Here is a 24,695-nt window from a genome sequence, read left to right on the forward strand (position 1 = left end):
TCATCATGCAAGGGCGAAATAGGAATAACGAATAATGACAAAATATTTTAATACCAAACCCAACACCCGCGCGTTATGTATACAAACAAATATGGTAAGATGCAACCTTTTACATTATTGTCTCTTGCAATTAAAACTCACAATTGTAATGATCAAAAAAGAAAAACGCATAATTGTAGAAAACCCAAAATCTAAATGCACCAAAAAATTTCCATATAGACGTAAAAGGCATGCGCAGAATTGCCCACAATATGTGGCTTGATTAGAATTCCTTCATGTAGGCCTACTATGGTTTGGGCCTGGATTTACTTCTATGCAACTTTAATAGGAACAAGAAGACTTTAACAGTTTCATCCCAAATTTTGACATTATTTGGGCTGAAATTATTAAATTTTGCTTTTATAGGTTAGAAGGTAAATGTCTGGATTTCGACTGGAATTATTAAACTATGACTGTTCCTATTTAACTGAGATAGTGCTAAATCCAGGCCCAAACCGTAGTAGGCTGAAAGGAAGGAATTCTAATCAAGACACGTATTGCGAGTAATTTGAAATTTACTTTTCGCTAGTCTGTTTGGATTGCTATTTTCTATAACTTTTATAAATATATATATATATATGTATATATATATTGTATCAATTTGATATGTATGAGATAAAAAAGTGATTAAAAATTATGTTCACAAAATATGTAAAAAATTTTTGAAGAAAAATCCCAATCCAAACAAGGCTGTTTTTCTAGGTCTATGTTTTGGTCCTTTTGGATTATGGGTTATGTATTGTGGGTCTCTACGATTATGAATTTTAACTGCAAGAGAGTGTAAAAAGTTACAACTTTCTATATTCTACTAGTTGAAATGAGACTTTGACACTTGCATGTTAGGTTACCCAGAGTAGTAAGCTGTTTCTATTAGACTATGGGCCTGTTTGGAATCCAGTTTTTTGGGCAAGTTTTTTACCTACTAGTTTTTTAACAACTTTTGCTACAGGAATCCCAAAAAACTTCTCAAAATTTTTTGCCCTACACACTTCAACATACCCAAAACACACCATAAAAAATTCCCTTTTCTTTTTTCCTTCTTCCTCCCCCATCCCAACCCACCACCGCCGCCGTTTCGTCCCCCACTCCGCGCGTGCAAATAATCTGGGTCACGAGTTTGGGCTGCGTCTGGTGCGCTATGGAGCAAAGGAAAGGCTGAGCCTGGGCTGCCAGAACATCTGGTGCGACTGGGCTGCAGGGGAAGGGCGGAGGGGAGGAGAAGGGGAAAGGGAGGGCAGAGGGATGGCGGGGGCAGAGGGGTGACGGGGAAGGGCAGTGGGAGGAGGCGAGGGAAAGGGAGGGCAGAGGGGTGACGAGGGAGGGCAGTGGGCAGGGGGCAGGGGAAAGGGAGGGCAGAGGGGTGACGGGGAAGGGCAGTGGGTGGGGGAAGAGGGAAAGGGAGGGCAGAGGGGTGGCGGGGGAAGGGGGAAAAAGGAGGGCAGAGGGGTGGTGGGGAAGGGTAGTGGGCGGGGGAAGAGGGAAAGGGGAAGGGCAGTGGGCAGGGGGGTGGGGGAAAGGGAGGGCTGAGGGGTGGCGGGGGGTGGGCAGTGGGCTAGGGGGCGGGGAAAGGGAGGGCAGAGGGGGTGGCGGGGGGTGGGCAGTGGGTGGGGGAAGGGGGAAAATGAGGGCAGAGGGATGGCGGGGGAAGGGGGAAAGGGAGTTGCTGCTGGGAGGTAACGGGGAAGGGGAAGAGGTAAGGAAGAAGAAGAAGAAGAAAGGAAAGAAAAGAAAAAGGAAAGAAAGAAAAAGAAAGAGAAAGAGAAAAAGAAAAGGAAAAAAAAGTTTTTACCTTACAAAAACTTCTACAAAATTTTTCACCTTACAAAAGTTTCTATAAAATTTTTTTAGAAACTTCTGCAGTGTACTACAGTAAAGTTTTAGACAAACTCTCTAAAAACTCAGGTTCCAAACAGGCCTATATTTGTCTTTTAGGTGAATCAATTAATAATGGGCAAATTACATTTTAGCCCCTTGTGGTTTTCGCAAAAACCACATAACCCCCCCATCGTTCAAAAAGCTATACATAAACCCCCTATGGTTTGGGTTGAACTGGCAAATAGACGGAAAGCACCCACCGTAACGATTCGTGGGCAAAATGTCCAAATTACCCTAATATAAATACAAAAAGGAAGCAGATGAGTCAGATTCTTCCTTGTTCTGTCTTTGTCGTGAGAAAAGGAGAGAAAAACATGACCACCGAATGAAGGAGAGAAATTTAACCCACAAAGATCTACCATTGAAGACCAAAAAGTAGCTGTGAAAGAGCATCACGAAAGCTGTTGTTGCATCTGGTAAGTTTTTTGACATCATTTTAGCATATAAGATGCACTTGCATGGTTTTTGAACAGAAACTAGCGGGCATTGGAAAGTTAATAAATCAGTGATTATTTTGCTTAAGCGTTGATTAATTTAAAATTTTGCTGCTTTGGGACAATCTGTATTATCATATTTAAGCATAGAGTATTTTATCGACTAGAATTGAATTTATGCATTAAGATTAGGGTAAAGAAAATTGCATTCGGGAGTTCTAAAATCACCGGAATTTCAACTAAACATGGGTAGAATACGACTTTGTTAGTTTGAGATTTGTTGATTAGTGTCAGATTTGGGTCAAATGTGGGTGGCTTGATTTTCAATAATATAGAGTGATTTGGCTGCTGATAAAGTTTTGACAATTTGGACATTGAATAATTTTTGCTTGTCGGCTTATTGGCCGTCATGTGGTCCATGGAAGTATGCGATATGCAATATGTCCTTTTCTTAATCAGATTGTATTTTTTTGTAATCATGTGTTTTCATTGAAGTGTGTAATCTATTAAATGTCCTTTTCTTAATCAGATTGTGTTTTTTTTTCTTATCATGTGTTTCACTATTTCTAATGCAGGCTTTGAAAAAAATGACAACTTCAAAAAGAATTACTATAAAATTGCATTTCGGTGGTATATTCATATGGGAACCAGAAACTGTCTATACTGGTAACAATGTAGCCATATTTAAAAATTGTGAGACAAGAAAATTGTCCAGGGATATGTTGTGTAAATTGTATAGTAGGTATGGTGATGCCTCGAATGTGAACCTATATTTTGAAATACCAAATTGTGGGTTGTATGTTGGAGCAGCTGAAATTAAAGGAGATAAAGAAATAGAGTTAATGTTAACTGCACATGAAGGAGTAGATGTTATCAACATATATGCTGAATTGCGTGATGAAATGCCTAGTGAAATTGCTTCAGTTGGAGTAAAAAGTCATGGTAAAAGTGCCCCCACTGATGCCCCACATAGTGGAGCACAAAATGTGGCATCTGATAAAGATACCCCAAAAAAGTTAGCAAACAAAAAGGGGAAACAGATAGTCAAGAAGTCAGTGAGAAAACAGACCAAGCTAACTGGAAACAAAAAGCACAGCAAAGCAGAGTCTAATTCAGCAAAGGAAAAAGGTGAAAAAGCTGTAGAAAAGCAAGATGAAGTTGAAAAACAGCCTGAAAATGAAGATGAGTACGGTGATGCTACATCTGATAGTTTAGAAGAGCCTGAGTGGTTGAAAGAGGGATTAGAAGGACCAGAAGATGAGGATATTTTTGCAAACAGAGCAAAGGCTAATGAAATAGAAAATCAGCAGCAGGCAAAAGGCACAGATGAAGAACCAACAACAGCGAACCAGACATATACAATGGAGGATCTGCAAACACCAGGCTCTTCTAAGAACAAATTTGAAGAAGGGGAGAGTTCTAAAACTAATGAAGAGTGGAATGAATTTGCTATTGATGATGAAGAACTGCTTGACACTATGTGGGGAGATGATGAAAGAAATGGGAAAGGTAATAGTTGTCGAGATTTTAATGCTGCAGTTGAATTCAGAAAGTCAGATTTTGAGTTGAAAGTTGGGGATAAATTTAAGAACTTACGGGCCTTTAGAGAAGCACTTGTGGAATGGAATGTCAGGGAAGGCTACACCATGAAGTACAAAAAAAATGAAAGAGCAAAAGTTATTGCCATGTGCAAAAAGGGTTGTTCTTGGAAAATATGGGCAAGCCCAATTCAAAATGAAAGCACCTTTCAGATCAAATCAATAAAGGGAGTGCATGTGTGTGGAAGAGAATACAGCAATCATCATGCAAATGCAAGATATTTGTAAAAATTGGTTATGAACTTCTGGACAGCTATATTGTCAAATGAATCCAAAGTTCAGTGGTGTGAGCCCATGTTAAGTAAGTCATACGAATTTGGTTCAATGCTTGGTTCAATGCTTCAGAATTTGGTTCCATGCTTGAGGCATCTTGGAAATTGGCTTTTGATGTGTGCTTTTTTGCTTTAGAACTTAGTCTGAACCTTTACTGCTCCTTATTTGTCTATACTTGAACTCTTGCCGCATAGCTATAATGGTAGTTAAATTAAGGGATAATTTCAGAGCAATGTGGTACATGTTTACAAGCAAGCAGGTTAAAATCCCGCCTGCATAATAACACTGAAACCCGCAAGCGGGATTCTGTGTTTTTTCTATTTCAAGGTTAGCTCGCATGCGGGTTAATGTTATATTTGAGCGCGAGAAGAAAAAATTGGTAATTAGACTCTTTGGGCATTATAAGTAAATATTTAAATTAATGGCAGTTTTATTACACCAATATTATTATATTATCATTATTATGATTATTGTATTATTTCTTATGCAAATATAACATTTAATTATTTAAATTTGATTTTATTTTTACAATTTATAAAATTTTTATCACTTATATAATATTTTTAAAACCCTAATACATCTAAATTTGATTTTATTTTTCAAATTTATAAGATTTTTATTTAAAAAAATGGGATACGGATAAGATATCCGGTTGGTTCGATTTGCATAGGTGCATATGAGAATATCTGAATACTCTTTAAACCCGCATGCGGGTTTAAGGAGATTATGGCAACTCTCTGATACACTAGTTACCCGTCCAACTCTCAGGGGAGGTTTCTGAAATTATCCCTTAAATTAATTGAGATACTTTCTTTTGCTTTAAACCATTGCAAATGTCCACTTTGGATAGCTCATGTATGTGCTTTTTGGCTATGCTGTCTCGATGAGTACCAAGTTCAGCCTGTGAGTACCAAAGCAGGTTCATACCAACTGGAAATCATGTTTGCCTATTATATCAATTGACTACCAAAGCAGATTCATTCATTCATTCATTGAACACAACAGGTTCAGATTTACAACACTTTTAGAGCCACAATTCATCTGAATTATTTTCACTTAAACATCAAAATGAGAAATGATAGCACAGATATAGCAAAACAAGCACCCACGCAAATCTTCATGGCTCCTAAGCTTTCTTCAATGTTTTTCATTTTCCTCAAATATAAACCACCATCCATGCGCAAGCCTTCCACTTCTGAACTATCAATACTTGATTCTCCACTAAATATGTCTCTCCTTGTAACATTCAAATCACTAGTGTAATTTTGTCTTATTCTCCTTGTTGGATTGCACCATGAGAAAAATTCACAACTTCTTGTCGCACAAACAAAATATAGCTTTCCTTTTGAAGGTTTGTCAGATTCAACAATTTTTACCGCTGCTTTTCTCCCACATGAACAAAATAGGTATTGGTACCTTAGATCTTCAGTACTTCCACCAGCACTGCTTGAGCATGACATCTATAGTTTATTGAAAAAAAATTAATAATCCATTCAAGTCATATTTCAGGAAAAGGAAAAGACTGCACCTTGATGTTAGAACTCACCTTCAGATTTCCTTCGTTCTCTATCTTGGGTTCCTTCACCAACATTCAGTGCAAAGTCAGCTACAAAGTATTTCGGAAGATGGAAAGAGATGAGGAGCACCCATCTAGGCTTTATTGGGTACGTCAAATTGGTCAGGGGTAATATGGGTATGTTTCCTACTGCTACCAGAAGAACAGGCGCGTTTTGCCCACGAATCGTTACGGTGGATGCTTTCCGTCTATTTGCCAGTTCAACCCAAACCACAGGGGGTTTATGTATAGCTTTTTGAACGATGGGGGGTTATGTGGTTTTTTCGAAAACCACAGGGGGCTAAAATGTAATTTGCCCATTAATAATACTAGAGATTGCTATAGATTGAAATTAGAGGTTTTAACGAGTCGAATAGAGTTGAATATTTGGTGTTCAAGTTCTGTTTCTATAATTTATGAACAGGATTTGATTTGACACGAATATTAGCGAATTACACTAGTTACACGAATATTTGGTGTTCAACTCTTTAAACCCGCATGCGGGTTTAAGGAGATTATGGCAACTCTCTGATACACTAGTTACCCGTCCAACTCTCAGGGGAGGTTTCTGAAATTATCCCTTAAATTAATTGAGATACTTTCTTTTGCTTTAAACCATTGCAAATGTCCACTTTGGATAGCTCATGTATGTGCTTTTTGGCTATGCTGTCTCGATGAGTACCAAGTTCAGCCTGTGAGTACCAAAGCAGGTTCATACCAACTGGAAATCATGTTTGCCTATTATATCAATTGACTACCAAAGCAGATTCATTCATTCATTCATTGAACACAACAGGTTCAGATTTACAACACTTTTAGAGCCACAATTCATCTGAATTATTTTCACTTAAACATCAAAATGAGAAATGATAGCACAGATATAGCAAAACAAGCACCCACGCAAATCTTCATGGCTCCTAAGCTTTCTTCAATGTTTTTCATTTTCCTCAAATATAAACCACCATCCATGCGCAAGCCTTCCACTTCTGAACTATCAATACTTGATTCTCCACTAAATATGTCTCTCCTTGTAACATTCAAATCACTAGTGTAATTTTGTCTTATTCTCCTTGTTGGATTGCACCATGAGAAAAATTCACAACTTCTTGTCGCACAAACAAAATATAGCTTTCCTTTTGAAGGTTTGTCAGATTCAACAATTTTTACCGCTGCTTTTCTCCCACATGAACAAAATAGGTATTGGTACCTTAGATCTTCAGTACTTCCACCAGCACTGCTTGAGCATGACATCTATAGTTTATTGAAAAAAAATTAATAATCCATTCAAGTCATATTTCAGGAAAAGGAAAAGACTGCACCTTGATGTTAGAACTCACCTTCAGATTTCCTTCGTTCTCTATCTTGGGTTCCTTCACCAACATTCAGTGCAAAGTCAGCTACAAAGTATTTCGGAAGATGGAAAGAGATGAGGAGCACCCATCTAGGCTTTATTGGGTACGTCAAATTGGTCAGGGGTAATATGGGTATGTTTCCTACTGCTACCAGAAGAACAGGCGCGTTTTGCCCACGAATCGTTACGGTGGATGCTTTCCGTCTATTTGCCAGTTCAACCCAAACCACAGGGGGTTTATGTATAGCTTTTTGAACGATGGGGGGTTATGTGGTTTTTTCGAAAACCACAGGGGGCTAAAATGTAATTTGCCCATTAATAATACTAGAGATTGCTATAGATTGAAATTAGAGGTTTTAACGAGTCGAATAGAGTTGAATATTTGGTGTTCAAGTTCTGTTTCTATAATTTATGAACAGGATTTGATTTGACACGAATATTAGCGAATTACAAATGTTGTTTGAATTCGATTCATTTATTTGTATAAATATTTGAGTTCAATCTCAAACTTGTCTCGTTAAACTATACGAGTCAAATTCGAACTCAAACTTAAGTTCGAATTTGATTTTGAAGATGATTTAATTATATTTTTAATAAATAATACATTAGTTAGAATATGTCCAATCGTATTTATTGATTTTAAAAAAAATAATGCTAATTTATGTATAATTACTTTTTTAGTAAAATATAACATATATTTAATAATATTAATTATTTTTATTTTTATTTTATAATTATATATGTATTCACAAACAATTTGAATAATTCGTGAATAGATTCATGTTTAGCTCAGTTATTAAATAAGTCTAATATTGTGTTTGAACTCAATTCGTTTATTAATGACAAAGCTTTTTTTTTTTAACTCGAACGAGTGGCAGACGAACATATTCGTAAATAGTTCAGTTCTTTAAAAGCTCTAATTGAAATAGTAAGAGCCAGAAGACATTTGTTTTTTTAAGAGATTAATAAAAACTGATATGAGACATTGTGCATGCTTTGAGTTCTCAAAGAACCCTCCTCTGATGATTGGCCGACTCCCATGATTGTCTGACAATCATTTCTATTTATCCAATTTGCAAGCAAATTCATTGAGGCCACGTATATTGTACAATCTTGCAATTGCAGGAAGTCAGTACTAGTAGGTGTGAGGGATCCGCGCGGTTGGAGTCTGATACGATTCCATTCAATTATTATACTTTTTACATTATTTGAAAAATGCACTTTTCATCCCCATTGTTTGGGGTGTTGGATAATTTCATCCCTAAAGTTTTAGATAAAACACATTTCATTGTCATAATTTTATAATTTTGACCAATTTTATCCTTAAAGTTTGATGCAAACACATTTCATCCTTAAGTTCTTAAATTTGACTAATTAAGGACAATTGATAAATTGTCAAGCAATTTGAATGGAATGTTATCACTTGACCAAGGCATGCTAGTTAGTAAAATACACAAAACATTGGATCAACAAAATCCTCAAAAATTGTTTTTTAATTCACTTTCTTGTTTAAAAAATAAAAAAATTTTAGCTACCATTACTCTCTTCTTAATCACAAACTGAACAAAAAGATCGAAAGGAAACGAAGTTGTGGAGAAGAAATAACCCAATTATAGCCAATTGGATAAATTTTTCAAACAATTCCATTGCAACCAATTGGAGAAAAATATTAAACTGAAAGAAATAATTGGTTAGATTGTCATTTATTTGCAAAACTTTGTTTTGTTGCATCATATACATGTTTTTCAAGTTGTCTATCTATCATCTAATCTATTTTTTTATCTCACATATATCATATCATAAATAAAAAAAATATAGTTTCTTATCCGAACACACTCATTATGTTTTATATAATTTAATCAATGACTGAATTAAGTATTAATAATACAATTATTAACAGGGAATGCTAGTCATGTGATGATATTCCGTCCAAATTGGTTAACAATCATTCAATTGTCCTTAATTGATCAAATTTATGAAACTGTGAGGATGAAATGCGTCTGCATGTAACTTTAGAGATGAAATTGGTCAAAATTATAAAAATACGAGGATGAAATACATTTTGACTAAAATTTTAGGGTTGAAATTGTACAACACCCCAAACATTGGGGATGAAAAATACATTTTTCCCTTACGTTATATTATATTCAGGATAAAAGTACTATACATGAATAAAAAATTTGACATATGTTAAATATAATATTATGATATATTTGTACACTAAAAATTTAAACAACTATAATGACTAGAAAAAATCACATAAAACACAATTACACTGAATCCTTATCCGGAAGCATTAGCACTGCCATAAAGGAGCTGTATGGGTCACTGAAATAACTGCCGGCCGCCTTTTTTAGACGGATTTGTGCTGGCCACAAAACATACCAAACTGCTTTTGATGCTCGTGGACGCATACTTCTAGCCTTCCTCTTTTTGGGAGGGAAAATAACCTCATCGAAGATTTTTTTTAGACCTATAAACCCCAAATAATTTTAAGATCTGCCCTTAACCTCTATAAATTAAAGTGACAAAGAAACAACACATCCAGACTAAGGGTGTTTTACAAATCTCATTTGCAAGCCTTAATAATTAAAAGCATCTAGAAATGTTGCCAGAAACTTAGGAAAGAAAGGAAGGAAGGAAAAACCCTATTGTGTTAGGACTGTCACTACCTTATGGTTTAGCAATTTACCTTTACCCCCTTTAGACAAATATTTTTTACTATGAAATTTCTCAAAATAAAGAGTCAAGATTGAATATTATCTATATTTGTATCTGTAGGAATCTTGAATGAGTAATCTTAGGAGATATTTTAGGTAAATTAGTGGAGGAAATCAGGGTGAATAAGCTATCTCCAAAATTAAGGGAATTAGATGTAGACTTTCCTTATTTAGTGTACCAGAAAATTGTATACATAGATTAGAATGAATTGTAGGAAAGATATAGAATTAATAAAATCTCTTTGATTCTTTTCTAACATGGTATCAGAGCCCGTCTAAGGTTCTGTGAAAAATACCACCTTTGCTTCTTGTCAATTCCAGCCTTAATTGCTGGTTCCTTTCTTATTCTCTCCAGCCTTCATTGTTGTTCCTTTTACTATACATTTTTTTTTCTTCTATTCAATCATGGCGGATACTACATCCTCAACGCGGCAATTGTCTTCAACTGTGGAAGAAGAACAAAGTACACGGAACACAACAGAGTTTCAAAACATCCACGCAGCATATAGACTAAATGGAAAAAATTATTTGAAGTGGTCTCAATTGGTTCGAATATTCCTGAAAGGAAAAGGAAAGTTGTGTCATCTATTGGAAATAGCATCGGATAGTGAAACGGCGAGGTTTGAAGCATGGGAACAAGAGGATTCAATGATCATGTCTTGGTTATGGAATTCCATGATTCCTGAAATCAGCGATACATGTATGTTTCTTCCTACAGCAAAGGCAATTTGGGATGCCCTTCATCAGACATATTCCAAGGTTAATGATGCAGCTCTTATTTATGACATCAAGACAAGGACAACTGGAGCAAAACAAGGGACAAAAATAGTGACAGAGTATGCCAATTTTCTGCAAAACCAGTGGCAGGAACTGGATTATTACAGGACACTTGATTTGAAGTGTAGCAAATGTGCAGTGTTTATCAAGAAGTTCATAGAAAGGGATCGAGTTTATGATTTTTTGGCTGGCCTAAACTCTGAATTCGATCTTGTACGAATTCAAATTTTGGGCAGGCCAGAATTTCCCTCTTTAACAGAAGCAATATCCCAGGTACGTGGAGAAGAAAGTCGCAGGGGTATTATGTTAGACCTACCTTCAATAGAAAATTCAGCCCTTTTAAATTCCAAATCTCAGCAGTTGGTACTGAACAAGGTTGCTGCGGACAAGACCAATCAAACAAGTGGGCAAAAGAATCGTTAGGAGTTGTGGTGCACATACTGCAAAAAACCACGACACACCATAGATCAATGCTGAAAACTACATGGGAAACCACCCACTCGTGAATGGGGACAGAAAGGTGGCCAGCAAAGGCAGGCTCATACGTCGGTTCAAGATCCAACTCAAGTGATTGGAGGGTTTAGTATGGAGGAAATTGAGAAGCTTAAAAGTATGTTAGAGACAGTTGATAAACCAACAACTAACAATTCTCAATCAAGGAATCCGGGTATGTGTTCATTGACACTTTCAAGTAAGGCTCTAGTCTCTTTTGCGTTTAGTGTTTTTGGCAATGAGCTTAGGAATGTCTGGATTCTTGACTCTGGTGCTACGGACCATATGAGTCATATTTCAAATAAATTCAAAACCTATAACCCCTATCCTAGCAATAGAAAGATTGTTGTCGCAGATGGTACTACAACCACTGTGACAGGTATTGGAGATGTCCAAGTTACTCCAAATTTGATTCTTAAAAATGTTCTTCATGTTCCTCAGTTATCTACAAATTTGGTTTCTGTAAAAAAACTTGCCAAAGATCTAGCTGGCTCTATTATATTTGATGAATCCTGTTGTGACTTCTAGGACCGGGGATCGGGGAAGAGGATTGGACTTGCTAAGGAGCATGATGGACTCTATTACTTGGATACATCCAGTCAACCAGAATTTAGTAAATCTGCCCTGTCCACATTATTTTCACCCTCCAATAAGGATGTCATCTGGTTACATCATAGACGTCTAGGTCATGTGTCTTTTTCTGCACTAAAAATAATGTTTCCCTCCTTGTTCAAGGGATTTGATGTTCAGTCTTTTCATTGTGATATTTGTGAGTATGCTAAACACACTCGTGTACCATTTCCTTTCAGTAATAAACGATCGTCTTCTCCTTTCTTTTTAATCCATAGTGATATTTGGGGGCCATCAACTATTCCAAACATCTCAGGGTCTAAGTGGTTTGTCACATTTATCGATGATTGCGCAAGAGTCTCTTGGATCTATTTACTAAAAAATGAGTCTGATTTGATTCATATTTTCCCTGTTTTTCATGCAATGATTCAAAATCAATTTGGCACCAAGATAAAACACTTTCGTTCAGATAATACTCGTGATTATTTCAATCAAATCTTGAGTCCATTTTTTCAAAAAGAAGGAATCATACATGAATCATCCTGTATTACCACTCCACAACAAAATGGAGTGGCAGAACGGAAAAACCGACATCTTCTTGAGTGTACTAGAGCCTTACTGTTTGAACAAAGTGTGCCAAAAGCATAGTGGGGAGAAGCTGTACTCACATCAACTTATGTCATAAATAGAATTAAAGTCCACTAGAGAACCTATCCAAATTCTACCCCGATATTCGATCTTCCTTTAATCTCACTCCTCGAGTTTTTGGATGTACTTCCTTTGTTCATGTCCATAATCATAACCGTGGGAAGTTAGAACCTCGTGCTCTTAAGTGTGTCTTCGTAGGGTACTCATCTACTCAAAAGGGTTACAAATGTTATCATCCACCTACTAAAAAACTCTATGTCTCGGCAGATGTTACATTGTTGAAAATAAGCCATATTTCATCACTCCTTATCTTCAGGGGGAGTTAGATACACTTAAAGATAAGGAGTTAAAATTTTCCTCCTTAGAGTTGTCCACATCTGAGTCATCCAAATCTGAATTCCAAGAGTCAATTCTTCAATCTGATGTGGTAGAAGAAAAAAAGGAAGATCGTAAAATCTATGACTGGTTCCGGTTTGACCAAGTGTATACAAGGAAAGGAGATCCCATCGTGGTTACAAGGCAAGAACAATCCTCTAAACCAAGCTCCAGGAATGAGGTAATAATGAGTGAATCAAATCTGAATTCTACACCACCGACTGACCATTCTTCCAGCTCTAAATCACCTTGTCCTGAACCTCTTAGCCTTGACCAGGACCTACATCTACCTATTGCTGTAAGGAAAAAACCCCAAGAATGCACCAAAAGACCCCTATACCCATTGTCTCACTTTGTGTCTTTTGAGAAGTTTTCCCCAAGCCATCAAAGCTTCCTTTCCACCTTAAACACAGTCTCTATTCCTAACTCATTGTCTGAAGCACTATCAAAGAAAGAATGGAAACTTGCTATGGAAGTAGAAATGGATGCATTAGAGAAGAATGGGACCTGGGAATTAGTTGATTTACCAAAGAACAAGAAAGTAGTGGACTGTAAGTGGGTGTATGCAGTAAAGTTTAAAGCAGATGGGCCCCTAGAACGCTACAAGGCAAGGTTAGTCGCGAAAGGATACACACAGACATATGGAGTAGATTATCGGGAAACGTTTGCTCCAGTAGCAAAGATGAATACAGTAAGAATTCTGCTATCCTTGGCTATTAATTTTGATTGGGAATTACAACAGTACGATGTGAAGAATGCTTTTTTTTCATGGAGAGTTAGAAGAGGAGATTTATATGAGCATTCCACCGGGATTCAGTGGGGTTGACAAGAACAAGGTTTGTCGGTTAAAAAAGGCATTATATGGGTTGAAACAATCCCCACGTGCTTGGTTTGGATGATTTGCCAAGGTAATGATAACTAATGGCTACAAGCAAAGTCAAGGAGATCATACCCTGTTCATCAAGCATTCAGCCTTCGGGGGAGTTACTGTTTTGATTGTTTACGTAGATGACATTATAGTGACAGGAAACGATGAAGTAGAGAAGAAAACTTTGAAGTGGTGCCTAGCCAAGGAATTTGAAATAAAGGGTTTAGGAAAATTGAAGTATTTTCTGGGAATTGAAGTGGCTCGATCAAGGCAGGGAATTTTTATTTCTCAACAGAAGTATGTTATGGACCTGCTCAAGGAAACAGGCATGATAGCGAGCAAACCAGTTCGAACTCCCATTGAGCAGAATCACAAATTAAGTGAGGCTCATGAAGAAACAGCAGTGGACAGAGAGATGTACCAAAGACTTGTTGGGAAACTCATTTATCTCACACATACTAGGCCAGATATATCTTACTCAGTCAGTGTTATTAGTCAATTTATGCATGATCCTAGAGCAGTTCATCTACAAGCAGTTTATCGAGTGCTTCATTACTTAAAGGCACATCTAGGGAAGGGAATTTTATTCAAAAAGGGTCCTGAAATTGATCTGGCAGTTTACATAGACGCAGATTTTGCAGGGTCTGCAGTCGACAGGCGATCAACTTCGGGATATTGTACATTTCTTGGAGGAAACTTAATATCCTGGAGAAGCAAGAAACAAAGTGTGGTAGCAAGGTCAAGCGCTAAAGCAGAATTTAGGGCTATGGCAGCAGGGGTATGTGAATTATTGTGGGTTAAAATTATCCTAGAAGACTTGAGGATTCAATGGAGCAAACCGATGAAACTATACTGTGATAACAAATCTGCTATAAGTATAGCTCACAACCCAATGCAACATGATCGGACGAAGCACATAGAGATAGACAGGCACTTTATTAAAGAGAAGCTAGAAAGTGGACTGATTTGTACTCCGTATGTTCCGACAGGATTTCAACTTGCAGATGTGATGACAAAGGGACTGTGTAGCAACATGTTTCATGAAAGTGTTGTCAAGCTGGGAATGGAAGATCTATATTCACTAGCTTGAGAGGGAGTGTAGGAATCTTGAATGAGTAATCTTAAGAGATAAATTTGTGGAGGAAATCGGGGTGAATAAGCTGTCTCCAAAATTAAGGGAATTAGATGTAGACTTTCCTTGTTTAGTGTACCAGAAAATTGTATATATAGATTAGAATGAATTGTAGGAAAGATATAGAATTAATAAAATCTCTTTGATTCTTTTCCAACAGTATCTATACTATATATATAAAGTCGTTACCAAACTTTTGATGTAACCTAAATATGTGACTTTATATTTTCCCCAATTTAACCTATTTTATGCGGCACTAGAACCTTTAAAAAACCAGAAAAGGAAAAAAAGTTACAGGGCAGGAAAATCCATTGCATTTTGCACATTTTCAGATTTTCTACGGTTTCCTATAATATTTGAGCTCTTTTTTTTAAAAAAAAAAAAAATTTGAGCTCCTTTGAAACTATTTTTTACTGGCAATATTGCAACAATTGAAATCTTTCAAACTATTATTGGAATGAATAATTTTAATCTACTGAATGTCTTTTCACGTTGGTTGATTGGAGGCAGAGATTAACAAGTTACACGTAAGAGTGCAATACAAATTTTTTACTGTTAATCAATTAAGATGTTGGCTTTGCCCAAAAAAAAAAAAGGAAATTATTTGTCAATATTTTCATGAGGTCAGTAATTTCTTATGGCCTTTTTTTTATGGTTTCTTCCCTCAAAAGGAGAAAAATGATCATTAAATCTCGTAAATTCTGGTTGGTCTCTGTAATGTGTATCAAAAGTATTGTTAAATTGCATAACTATATGGTTTTTGGTCATACTGGTGAGAAGTGAGAGACTAAAAATATGGCCTTCATCAATGATTGAGATTTGTTTGCCTAGTAGATTGGAATAGCTCCAGAGAGAAAATCATTTTACAAGTAATTTGCCTTTGCCATAATATTTTACTTTCCAAGAAAAAACATATTTTACAATTTTTTTGCACGTGATTTTTCTCAAAAACATTTAAGTATGCACCAAGCACAACACTATATATTTTTTTAGTGTTCTTGATTTCTATTTATTGTTATCTCAAATTCCGTTTAATACTAGAACTATGATATTCATGAAAATAATTTTTGAATATTTTTGAAATCATTAGTTACTTATGAATGCCAACAACTTTTTGCCCATTTCACTTCACCATATGTTCCACGTTTTCATTTCTTGCAAGTCAATATCAAGCCATTAACATGTAGAATGATAAAATCATTAAATAAAACAGAGAATGAGGAACTATGTTGAAATTTTGCTTATGGACTTTGTAAAAGTTTATTCATTCTATCCCATGATAATAGATTTTATGAAAAGATGAGCCTATTAAAATATGTAGAGGATTTGTTAATAAAAGCAATGTCCTATCCCTAGGTCCTAGAATATTAGTTTAGGATAACGAAAGGTTCATGTTTATCTATAAGAAATAAATGCATCTCAATCTCGATGGTACTCCATTAAATTGAAAACTTGAAAAATAAAATAAAATGCTTCTTCCAATTGTTCCTAAGTGTTTCACCAGTTTATGATTTCTTCTTTTTTTTTTTTTAGTGGCAAACCCCGTCCACAGGATGGGAAAAATTTTATTCATGACAACTAGTAAAACATACACAAAATTAGAGGAAAACGCAAAGTAGGAGTACTACTCCTTTACAACTTGAATATGCACATTTGAGAATTCCCTACAGTCTAACAAAATTGCAGATCTAGTTTCCCCAAGAAGATTTGTAAAAGATGTGGTGTACAACTCTATCCTTAACCGTGACCCAGCCAACTTATCTGCCGAACCATTTGCTTCCCTAAAAATGTGAACTACTGAAACTTACAAGTCCTTAAGCAATGCACGGATCCTTCGCAAAAAATTGCACAAAGGCCATTTCGGTATTCTCCCTAAATTAACCAACGAGACAAGACTCTCCGAATCCACTTCTACAAGCAATCTTCCACTATATTTCAACGAACACAATTGAAGACCATGCAACAACACTAGGCTCTTAGCTGTAAGTGCATCAATTTCACCGAACTCCTTGTAGAACGCAAAAATTATCTTCCCTCCATGATCTCTAAGCAAACCTCCTCCAGCTCCTTGGCCATTACAAACACTCACCAAGAAACTGCCAACCATTTACCTACTCTAGTAGATCGAGTAGCAAGTTTTCTCCACGGATCATCAAATTCTCCTCGGAAGTGAGCCATAGTAAAACCAGTGTTTTGAAAATCGGACCGGACCGTCCAGTTCGACCAGTTGAACCACAAACCGGCCATGGCAGGGGTCCGGTTCTATGTTGGTGTTGATTTTGTCAAAAAATCAGTCAAACCCGATCAAAACCGCTGAACCAAATCGAACCGGATTGAACCGATTTTCATGTTTCCCCTTTTGTTTTAAGTTTTGCAAAATGACCTTTCTAATACAAGACTATATATATATATATATAAACATCCATATTTCTTTTTTTCATTTTTCTTACAAAATCTCATTCTTTCATGACTCTTTCTTTTTAATCTTCAACACACACACGCATACTCTCTCCCCTCTTTTTTTGTCACTCCCTTTTTAATCAAACCTCTTTAGTTTTAATTTATTGATGTTTTCTTCCATCTTTTTAATTTTGTTTTTGTCCATTAAATTGAAAAAAGTTAAAAAAGAATTATTTTTCTTTAATCCAAATTATTTAATGCTACAACCACTCACTTTTATCTCATTTTTTTATTTTTTATCAAGTTTGCATTTCTATTTTCGATTCTCTTGACTTTTTTCAAACTCCAAATTTTCTTTTTTAAATTACAATCTCTAAATCCCAAAGACGTAAATTAAAATTTAAGTTCACAATGTCAAATTCTCATAGACTTGAATTTTGTATAATTTCAAAATATTGTGATATTTTTGGGTTGGATTTAAGATTATTTTGGTAGATATAATTGAAATTGAAATGAAATTTATTTGTTTTAACTTATAATTCAAAAAGTTTATTTTTGAAAATCCAAGTTATTCAAAAATAGTAAATTTTTCATCATATAAAGTTTTAAATTAGTTTATTGCATGTCTTATTTTGTGCATTTATATTTTATATAAATTATTTTTTAAAAATTCATTGAACCGGGGTTGAACCGGTTCGACCGATTGAATCTCGACTCTTTCATTTCACTGGTTCAATTAACAGTCCGGATTTTAAAACATTGAGTAAAACTCTTTGCACTGCCATAATTGGTCAATGTTACTAGTACGTAATGCACAAAGGCTTAAAAAAGGAATGCAAAGTTTCTTAAGATGCTATTTGGCCCCTATTGCTATCTAACAATACGGAAGTTCATATTTGGAGAATATAGTAGCACATTTTTAATGTCAAACTAAACTTTTTTTGAGTAAATTTTATATACACTATAGTCTATACAGTATTATCATTAGATCCATGACATATGTGCAAAAATTAAATTTTAAATTCAAAATTTGCATATTTGTCATTCATCCAACGTCAACAATGGATACACTGTCAGTGTAGAAAAAATTAATTCTTATTTTTTTAACTACTATTTGCTACTAGGGCCCACTTATTTATGTACACCTCTTGCATGAAAAACTTTCTTCTTTGTCTCTATGGATTAATATTCTGCATACTGACAATGTATGCATTTTCATCACTAGATGTATTATACATAATTTAAATTTAAATTCCAATCCCAAATTTTGTATATGTATTATGTATTTAACCGTGATATATATACACTATCAGTATATATAAAATTAATTCTAATTTCTATTATTCCTATGTACATTTTTCTCTTGGCTACTAAACCAGTGATAAACCTAAATGGTTTAATCACCACATTTATTAAGCAATGTCTTTTTTTTCCCCTTTCATTTTTGCTGAATGTATTAGAGGTTTCATTATTAACCATATATACTAAGGGTGAATGCCCAGGATCCACGTCGGCCGTCGTCGTCCTCTGCGTGGCAAGAGGGGATTGGCTTCCTGGTGATGCGGCACGAGGTGATTGGTGGCGAGTTTGGCTTCGTTGCAAGTGATTTTTTTTTCCCTTCACCTTTCCTTCTGTTTGTTTGGTGCTGTTTTGCTGGCGAGCTTTTCACTGGAGGTCAGCAAACTGCACCACCAACTCTACCCACTCCAGACGTCTTTCTCTTCCTCGGGGTCAGCCTGATTGTACTCATCAAAGCGGTTGCTTCTCCGACTTCATTTCTTCCTAATTCATGTGTCAGTGGTTACTTTTTTTCGGTGCCTTTTTCTCCTTCTTTCTTGCCATTTGCCATTCATGTGGTTGCCCGATTGTCATACACTTTTGTATTCCCATCTACTCTCTCTATCTCGGTCTCCCTCGACCTTCAAACAAGACTCTTCCTCTCTTGCTCTCCCTATCTCAAACGATGACCAGATCTATCATTTTATCTACACGTTTTTCTTTCTTCTTTTCTTTTCTTTGTTAATCAACAAAAAGAAGAAAACAAAGAAGCCATTTTGATGTTTTTTTGTTTAGTTTTTGTTTCTTTCTTTGTTTTCTTGAACTTGCAGTTACTCACAATCACATTTTGCTTCTCATAGATTGAGGACAATGGATTGAAAGTCCACAAGAAGAAGAAAAAGAATCAACTTTCTAGGTTGTGCTATTTTCTTTAATTTATTTTTCAGTCTTTTTCCCAATTTTACTCTAGATTGGACCTTCAAATTTTTGTAAGAAAAGTTTTTGATTTCTGATATTTAGTACTTTAGTTTTGCTGCTGTTAACGATCTCATTTCTGGTATATATTGGATAGATAGGGATCTCATTTTTCTTCTAATAGATTGAGGGGAAAATGGAAGAAAAACCGATGGGAAGAAGAAAAAAAGATTTAACTTTTCAAGGTTTGAATTTTTCTGTAGTTTATTTTCCAACCATTTTCTAATTTTACGCTAAACTGAACCTTCAAGTTTCTGCTTCCTTCATCTTCTTCTTTTTTTTTCTTTTTTATTGAAGATTAAAGGTTTTAATTTCTTGTTTAGTTATTTAGTTTTGTTGCTGCTAATAGTCTTATATTGCTTTTATGTCATATTTTGATTTCTGTTTGGTAGATTGAGGAAATACGCAAGAAAAATTCACAAGAATAGATAGATTTAGCTTTTTAGATTGTGATCTTTTTTTCCCCCAATAATCTTTGCAGATCACGTAAAATTCAGCTTTCAAGTTATATTCTATTCTTTGGTTTCCACAAAGTAGCTACAAGTATTATTTCTTAGTTTTGCATTTTATCTTTACTACTACCTTCTTAACACGGATGGTTATGCATATGAGTTACATATGGTACTAGGATATCCAGTTTGAATTGTGCTTGGAATGGATGTCTTTTGTCATTACTTTTCCATTGCAATAGTGGTGACTTTGTTCAATTTGTTCTATGGGTTCCAGATTTTTACTTCTTGCTCCACACTTTTATGTAATAACTAGACATTTAATTGGGTTCTAAAACACATGGTTAGCTTTGCTGATAATACTTTAGCAACTAAAACACGTGGCAAAGCTAAAAAGATCAAGGTTGACCAATATTCAGCCAACAATTATGCTGCCCATGATATTGATTTCCTTACCCTTCAGGGCAAGTTTAGTGATAAAGAATCAGATAAGCTTCTTAGCAGTGAAAAGGCCATGAATGCTGATAATAGCAGTCAATATGATTCCTTTACTAATTTGGAGAAAGAAGGTATCGCATGTGAGTCAGGGGAAAAGGGACGTGCTGGAGCAATATATAATTCACATCCAGTGGTTGTTTCTTCCCCTTTATCAGGTCTTCCTAAGTTTTCTCACCTTGGTTTGGGTCATTCGTTTACACTTACAGACCTTGAAGTTGCAACCAACAAATTTTCCAAGGAAAATGTTATTGGTCAGGGTGGATATGGAGTTGTTTATAATGGCCAACTGATAAATGGCTTTCTTGTTGCTGTTAAAAAAATCCTTAACGATATGTAAGTTCTCGAATGGGTTTATATATGGTCCTTCAAGTATTTTACAGAACCTGATAAATAATTGGCAACAAGCCTTTTCTCTTGTTTCTAAATGTCCAGAGGGCAAGTAGAGAAGGAATTCAGGGTTGAAGTTGAGGCTATTGGTCATGTCCGCCAAAAAAAATTAGTTTGACTTCTGGGTTACTGTATTGGAGGAGCTCACAGGTACATTACTGCTTAAACCTGTCTCATCATCTTTTCATTTGTGCATTAGATTTAAATGAGATGTAGATCAGCATTTTGTTTGAACCATTAAAATTTACCAATCATGTATTTAAACCTCAAGGCATTTTTTGTTTAGCAAACTAACTTTACTTTACCTCTGTTGGACTTCCCTATAAAATTCAGGTTGTTGGTATATGAATATGTAAACAATGGCTTCATGGAGCCCTGAGCCATCATGGTTATGTTACTTGGGAGGCTCGTATGAAAGTTTAGTGGGCTCTACACAAGCGCAAGTCCATCTACAAACTTCTTCTTGTCTTTGAAGTTATTGTTAGGTTCTATTTTAAGTTCAAATGAGATATGCTTCTTGCATTCTTGCATATTTGCACGAGGCAATTGAGCCCAAAATGATCGAGATATAAAGTCAAGCAATATACTCATTGATGATGACTTCAATGCTAAACTATCTAATTTTGGTCTGGCTAAGTTGCTCGGTGCAGGAAAAGTCATATTACAACCAAAGTTATGGGTACCTTTGGGTGGGTATTTATATCAGCTATTCGATCTCAATTGAACAAAGTCTCCATTTCCTTACTGCTTTCTGTTTGCAAGCTCTCTAATTAACCCAAACTCAGCTCTTCTTTTTCTGACATTCTCTGTTTCCCTCATTTTTTACCCATATAGATATGTAGCACCTGAATATGCAAATAGTGGCCTCCTAAATGAGAAGTGTGATGTTTATAGCTTTGGGGTTGTGCTTTTGGAAGCCATTACTGGAAGAGATCCTGTAGATTATGGTTGCCCTGCACCTGAGGTATGATAGATAGCTATGTTCAAACATATATACACATGTTTGTCTATAAATATCAAAAGTTTTGGCTGAAGAATTGGCATGCTTTTACTAAGGAGTAAACTAGATTGTTTAAAATTAAAAATGTTTTAAATCAGATAAAAATTGCCATGAATCATGTGAAACTGCAATTCACAATCTTGAGCCGTAATCAATCACAATCTGTACTTTATCTACTTTCCCTTCCTCTATTTTCCAATTTTTTCTTGAACCTACAGTATCCAAGTTTGATATAGAAGTTTGGAAATACACATCATGATAATTGGTTCTAAGTATAGAAGATTTTCTCAACATTATGAAAAAGGTTCGTATCTTTACTATCATGATTTCCAATCATTTGCTGTTTGAAATTGACCAGCTACGAGGACATCCTGCCACTCATGTTGAAATTGACTATATGTTTTGATTCAGATTTTATTTGCATAATTTCTATGTTCATATTGAAGCCTGAATCTTTTTCATCTAATAATTTGGTTGCAGGGTGTTCATCCATGCAATAAGAGAAGCATCGGTCAGTATCAGTGCCTTTTTCTTGTAATAGATTTTTCACTGGCAAGTGTTTCAAATCTCTGCTACCAGTCATTTAGGGTGATATAGTATTATCATTGGTCATGGACCAAATATTTCAAACAGTATTTCATTGCATATGATTGGATCTTGAATCTTGATTTATGTTTAAATAGAAAGTGATTAGGATATTTTGTGGAAGGCAAATATCAGGGAGACAAAAGAAGAAGTCGTAGTTAGAGGAATGAACTTCAAGAAATGGTAAACCACTTTTATTGTTATTGCATTAGAAGTTGAACTTTGATCACAACCTCAAGCTTGTGTTCAGGTGCACATAGGCTTGCACTTATTATCAGTTGAAATAGATTGTAGTAGTTTCAGTTTTGAGTAAGTAACCTCTGCTCAAAAACTTTAATAAAGTTTTTGATTTTTGGCCATCTTGGTCCTTACTACTTGGTGACAAACGCATATAATAGAATGGGGCTTAGTCACAAGGTTGATTGGGAGTTAACCTTGGACTATGATGCAAAGCATGGCTTCTCTCTCTCTCTCTCTCTCTCTCTCTCTCTTTCTCTCTCTCTCTCTCTCTCAACCATTGTTAATTCAAGGGAAGATTAAATACTCATATGCATATTTATGAGTTTTTATACAATATAGCTGCATATCTGTGAGTCATTGTACAATATATAGATATAGGTAGCTATAGTTATGCCATACTGTTTGTTAGATGTGTATTTAGATTGGTCATACATAAAAACATGTGAAAGGTTCGACCCATCCACATGAATCATTTAGGAAGATTCTTGTGAACAAGATTGATTCTATTCTGCATTACCTTCTCTAGAACACTCTTTTGAAAAACATATATCATGGATGCAGGTTATTGACACAAAAAGAGAGAGAGATAGCTATTGTTACCCACGGTGGATTCTTGTTTCATACACTATCCACATTTGGTAATGAATGTCACTCTTCAGTCAAGAAAGAAATTGCTCAGCAGCAAGTTCTCATACGATTAGTATCTATCTCCAAACTGTAAACTCCATTTGGATGATGTGCTACTGTTATGTCTGATTGTATTTTGGCAGCAAGTCTTGATCAAAGCTTGTAAGCTGTGAAGCAAATCAGATGGTAGACTATTTAGCTAATGTATGGGATGCTAACAACAGGATATCTTTTATTATGATGTTATGCTCTACCATTTTTTAGTTGCAGCAAGATGGTTATTTGGGGATTGTATTCTCGTTTTGTATCTCTATATGATTGTATATTATTTTAAAGTTCCTTTTATGCAAAAAAATTTACGAAAACTGTAAAAGCTAAAACTATAGCTTATTTTCACTATTTTATAAAATTACAAAAACTTCAAAGATATTGATGCACTTTTGTGTAACTTTTCATATTTAATATCTGAATTTGAATAACTAGACATTTATGGGCATGATTGAAAATTACACCACGCAGGCGCAGGCCACCACCTAGTTTATTACATAGGTTAGAAGCAATAAGAGAACATTAACATAGAGTTACTTTTTACCACTTTTGACCAACTCTATCTGTTTACAAAATTGAACTAATCCCTTTAGAAATCAAAATAATTAACTGTACAATTATGACTATGCTACTAAAATGTAAATTGATAAGATTAAAAAAAGGTCCACTTCTTTTTCTACACTTTTTCACTCCTCTCTCTATCTAATAAATCCCATGCCCCTAGTTTGTCATATAGAAATCTTGCAACCTTAAATACAACGCTAGTGTTGATGTTACCTGCACAAATGAAGTCGTAATCCATAACCATTTGAGATTTTAAGTTTCAATCCATGAGTATATGAATACCTTTTTTCTTTGGGTAACAAACTCTTTGGCTGCAACTATAGGTGGCAAATAAACTTATTTAGTGAAATTTATTCATACTCGCTCATGATAGATGAATGTAGGTATCTTAAATTTTTATATATGGGAATAAATGGATTACCCATTAATACTCATTTAATTAGATGTTGGGCCACTTATACTATGACCTAACAGATTCCTAATTTCTTGATCAGATGGTCCAATCAAATGGTAACTAGATCTCACACCAGGTCCAATCCATCCACAACAAAAATGTTCTCAATTTCTTGACCCACTGGACCAATTAAAATGTGTCTAGGTCTCGCACCAGGCCCAATGCATTCTTAGTGAAAATGTTATCAATTTCTTGATCTACTGGGCCAATTAAAATGTGTCTAGATCTCGCACTAGATCCAGTCCATTATTATTGAAAACGTTCTCAACTTCTTGATCCATTGGACCAATTCAAATGTATATAGGCCTCACATCAGGCCTATTATCATAATAATAGAAGGTCCAATCATATTGGTTCTCAATTCTAAATGTCCATAATTCACACAATCGTGCTTTGTAATTCTGGTCCCAATTCCTCCAATCATGACTACTTAAACGCATCAGATCGCAATGATCTCCTCACCTAGACCAAGTAGAATGTCAC

At 35.4% G+C, this 24,695-nt stretch overlaps 5 protein-coding genes across 7 annotated transcripts; all 5 read left to right on the plus strand.

The window, feature by feature from the left end:
- Positions 1–2,082: 2,082 nt before the first annotated feature.
- LOC140013510 (uncharacterized) lies at positions 2,083–4,174 on the plus strand. Its single transcript, XM_072062814.1, has 2 exons — positions 2,083–2,330; positions 2,924–4,174. The coding sequence occupies exon 2, from the start codon at positions 2,936–2,938 to the stop codon at positions 4,172–4,174; it is 1,239 nt and encodes a 412-aa protein (XP_071918915.1). The 5' UTR covers positions 2,083–2,330; positions 2,924–2,935.
- A 6,076-nt stretch (positions 4,175–10,250) lies between these two features.
- Positions 10,251–11,045, plus strand: LOC140013511 (uncharacterized). The gene has a single exon (XM_072062815.1). The coding sequence runs from the start codon at positions 10,251–10,253 to the stop codon at positions 11,043–11,045; it is 795 nt and encodes a 264-aa protein (XP_071918916.1).
- Positions 11,046–11,207: 162 nt separating this feature from the next.
- LOC113706007 (uncharacterized) lies at positions 11,208–13,533 on the plus strand. Its single transcript, XM_072062816.1, has 3 exons — positions 11,208–11,576; positions 11,643–11,887; positions 12,600–13,533. The coding sequence occupies exons 1-3, from the start codon at positions 11,208–11,210 to the stop codon at positions 13,531–13,533; spliced, it is 1,548 nt and encodes a 515-aa protein (XP_071918917.1).
- An 85-nt stretch (positions 13,534–13,618) lies between these two features.
- On the plus strand, positions 13,619–14,665 carry LOC140013513 (uncharacterized mitochondrial protein AtMg00810-like). Its single transcript, XM_072062817.1, has one exon. It carries the CDS (start codon positions 13,619–13,621, stop codon positions 14,663–14,665), a length of 1,047 nt encoding a protein of 348 aa, XP_071918918.1.
- A 4,081-nt stretch (positions 14,666–18,746) lies between these two features.
- LOC113706008 (probable receptor-like protein kinase At5g18500) lies at positions 18,747–23,415 on the plus strand. Of its 3 annotated transcripts, none has more exons than XR_011820271.1 (7): positions 18,747–18,900; positions 19,246–19,301; positions 20,514–20,844; positions 21,028–21,383; positions 21,529–21,658; positions 22,175–22,205; positions 23,081–23,415. XR_011820271.1 is itself a non-coding variant. In XM_072062344.1 (7 exons), exons 2-3 carry the CDS (start codon positions 20,150–20,152, stop codon positions 20,810–20,812), a joined length of 564 nt encoding a protein of 187 aa, XP_071918445.1. In that variant the 5' UTR covers positions 18,747–18,900; positions 19,246–20,149; the 3' UTR covers positions 20,813–20,844; positions 21,028–21,383; positions 21,529–21,658; positions 22,175–22,205; positions 23,081–23,415. The 3 variants fall into 3 exon arrangements, 2 of the variants coding, with proteins under 2 accessions (XP_071918445.1, XP_071918446.1); XM_072062344.1 differs by having other exon boundaries at positions 19,246–20,640; positions 20,740–20,844; XM_072062345.1 differs by lacking the exon at positions 21,028–21,383 and having other exon boundaries at positions 19,246–20,640; positions 20,740–20,844.
- The last annotated feature ends 1,280 nt before the right edge of the window (positions 23,416–24,695 follow it).

Source organism: Coffea arabica, chromosome 8c (assembly GCF_036785885.1).
Source record: "Coffea arabica cultivar ET-39 chromosome 8c, Coffea Arabica ET-39 HiFi, whole genome shotgun sequence".
Lineage (NCBI taxonomy): Eukaryota > Viridiplantae > Streptophyta > Magnoliopsida > Gentianales > Rubiaceae > Coffea > Coffea arabica.

Excerpts from the sequence above, each read along its gene's own strand:
- LOC113706008 (XM_072062344.1), top strand. The coding sequence starts at position 20,150 with ATGGTTAGCTTTGCTGATAATACTTTAGCAACTAAAACACGTGGCAAA. Across the intron at positions 20,641-20,739 it reads AAAAAAATCCTTAACGATAT|AGGGCAAGTAGAGAAGGAAT; the intron begins GTAAGTTCTCGA and ends CTAAATGTCCAG.
- LOC140013513 (XM_072062817.1), top strand. The coding sequence starts at position 13,619 with ATGATAACTAATGGCTACAAGCAAAGTCAAGGAGATCATACCCTGTTC.
- LOC113706007 (XM_072062816.1), top strand. The coding sequence starts at position 11,208 with ATGGAGGAAATTGAGAAGCTTAAAAGTATGTTAGAGACAGTTGATAAA. Across the intron at positions 11,577-11,642 it reads TATCTACAAATTTGGTTTCT|GACCGGGGATCGGGGAAGAG; the intron begins GTAAAAAAACTT and ends TGTGACTTCTAG. Across the intron at positions 11,888-12,599 it reads TTTCATTGTGATATTTGTGA|ATGTTACATTGTTGAAAATA; the intron begins GTATGCTAAACA and ends ATGTCTCGGCAG.
- LOC140013511 (XM_072062815.1), top strand. The coding sequence starts at position 10,251 with ATGGCGGATACTACATCCTCAACGCGGCAATTGTCTTCAACTGTGGAA.
- LOC140013510 (XM_072062814.1), top strand. The coding sequence starts at position 2,936 with ATGACAACTTCAAAAAGAATTACTATAAAATTGCATTTCGGTGGTATA.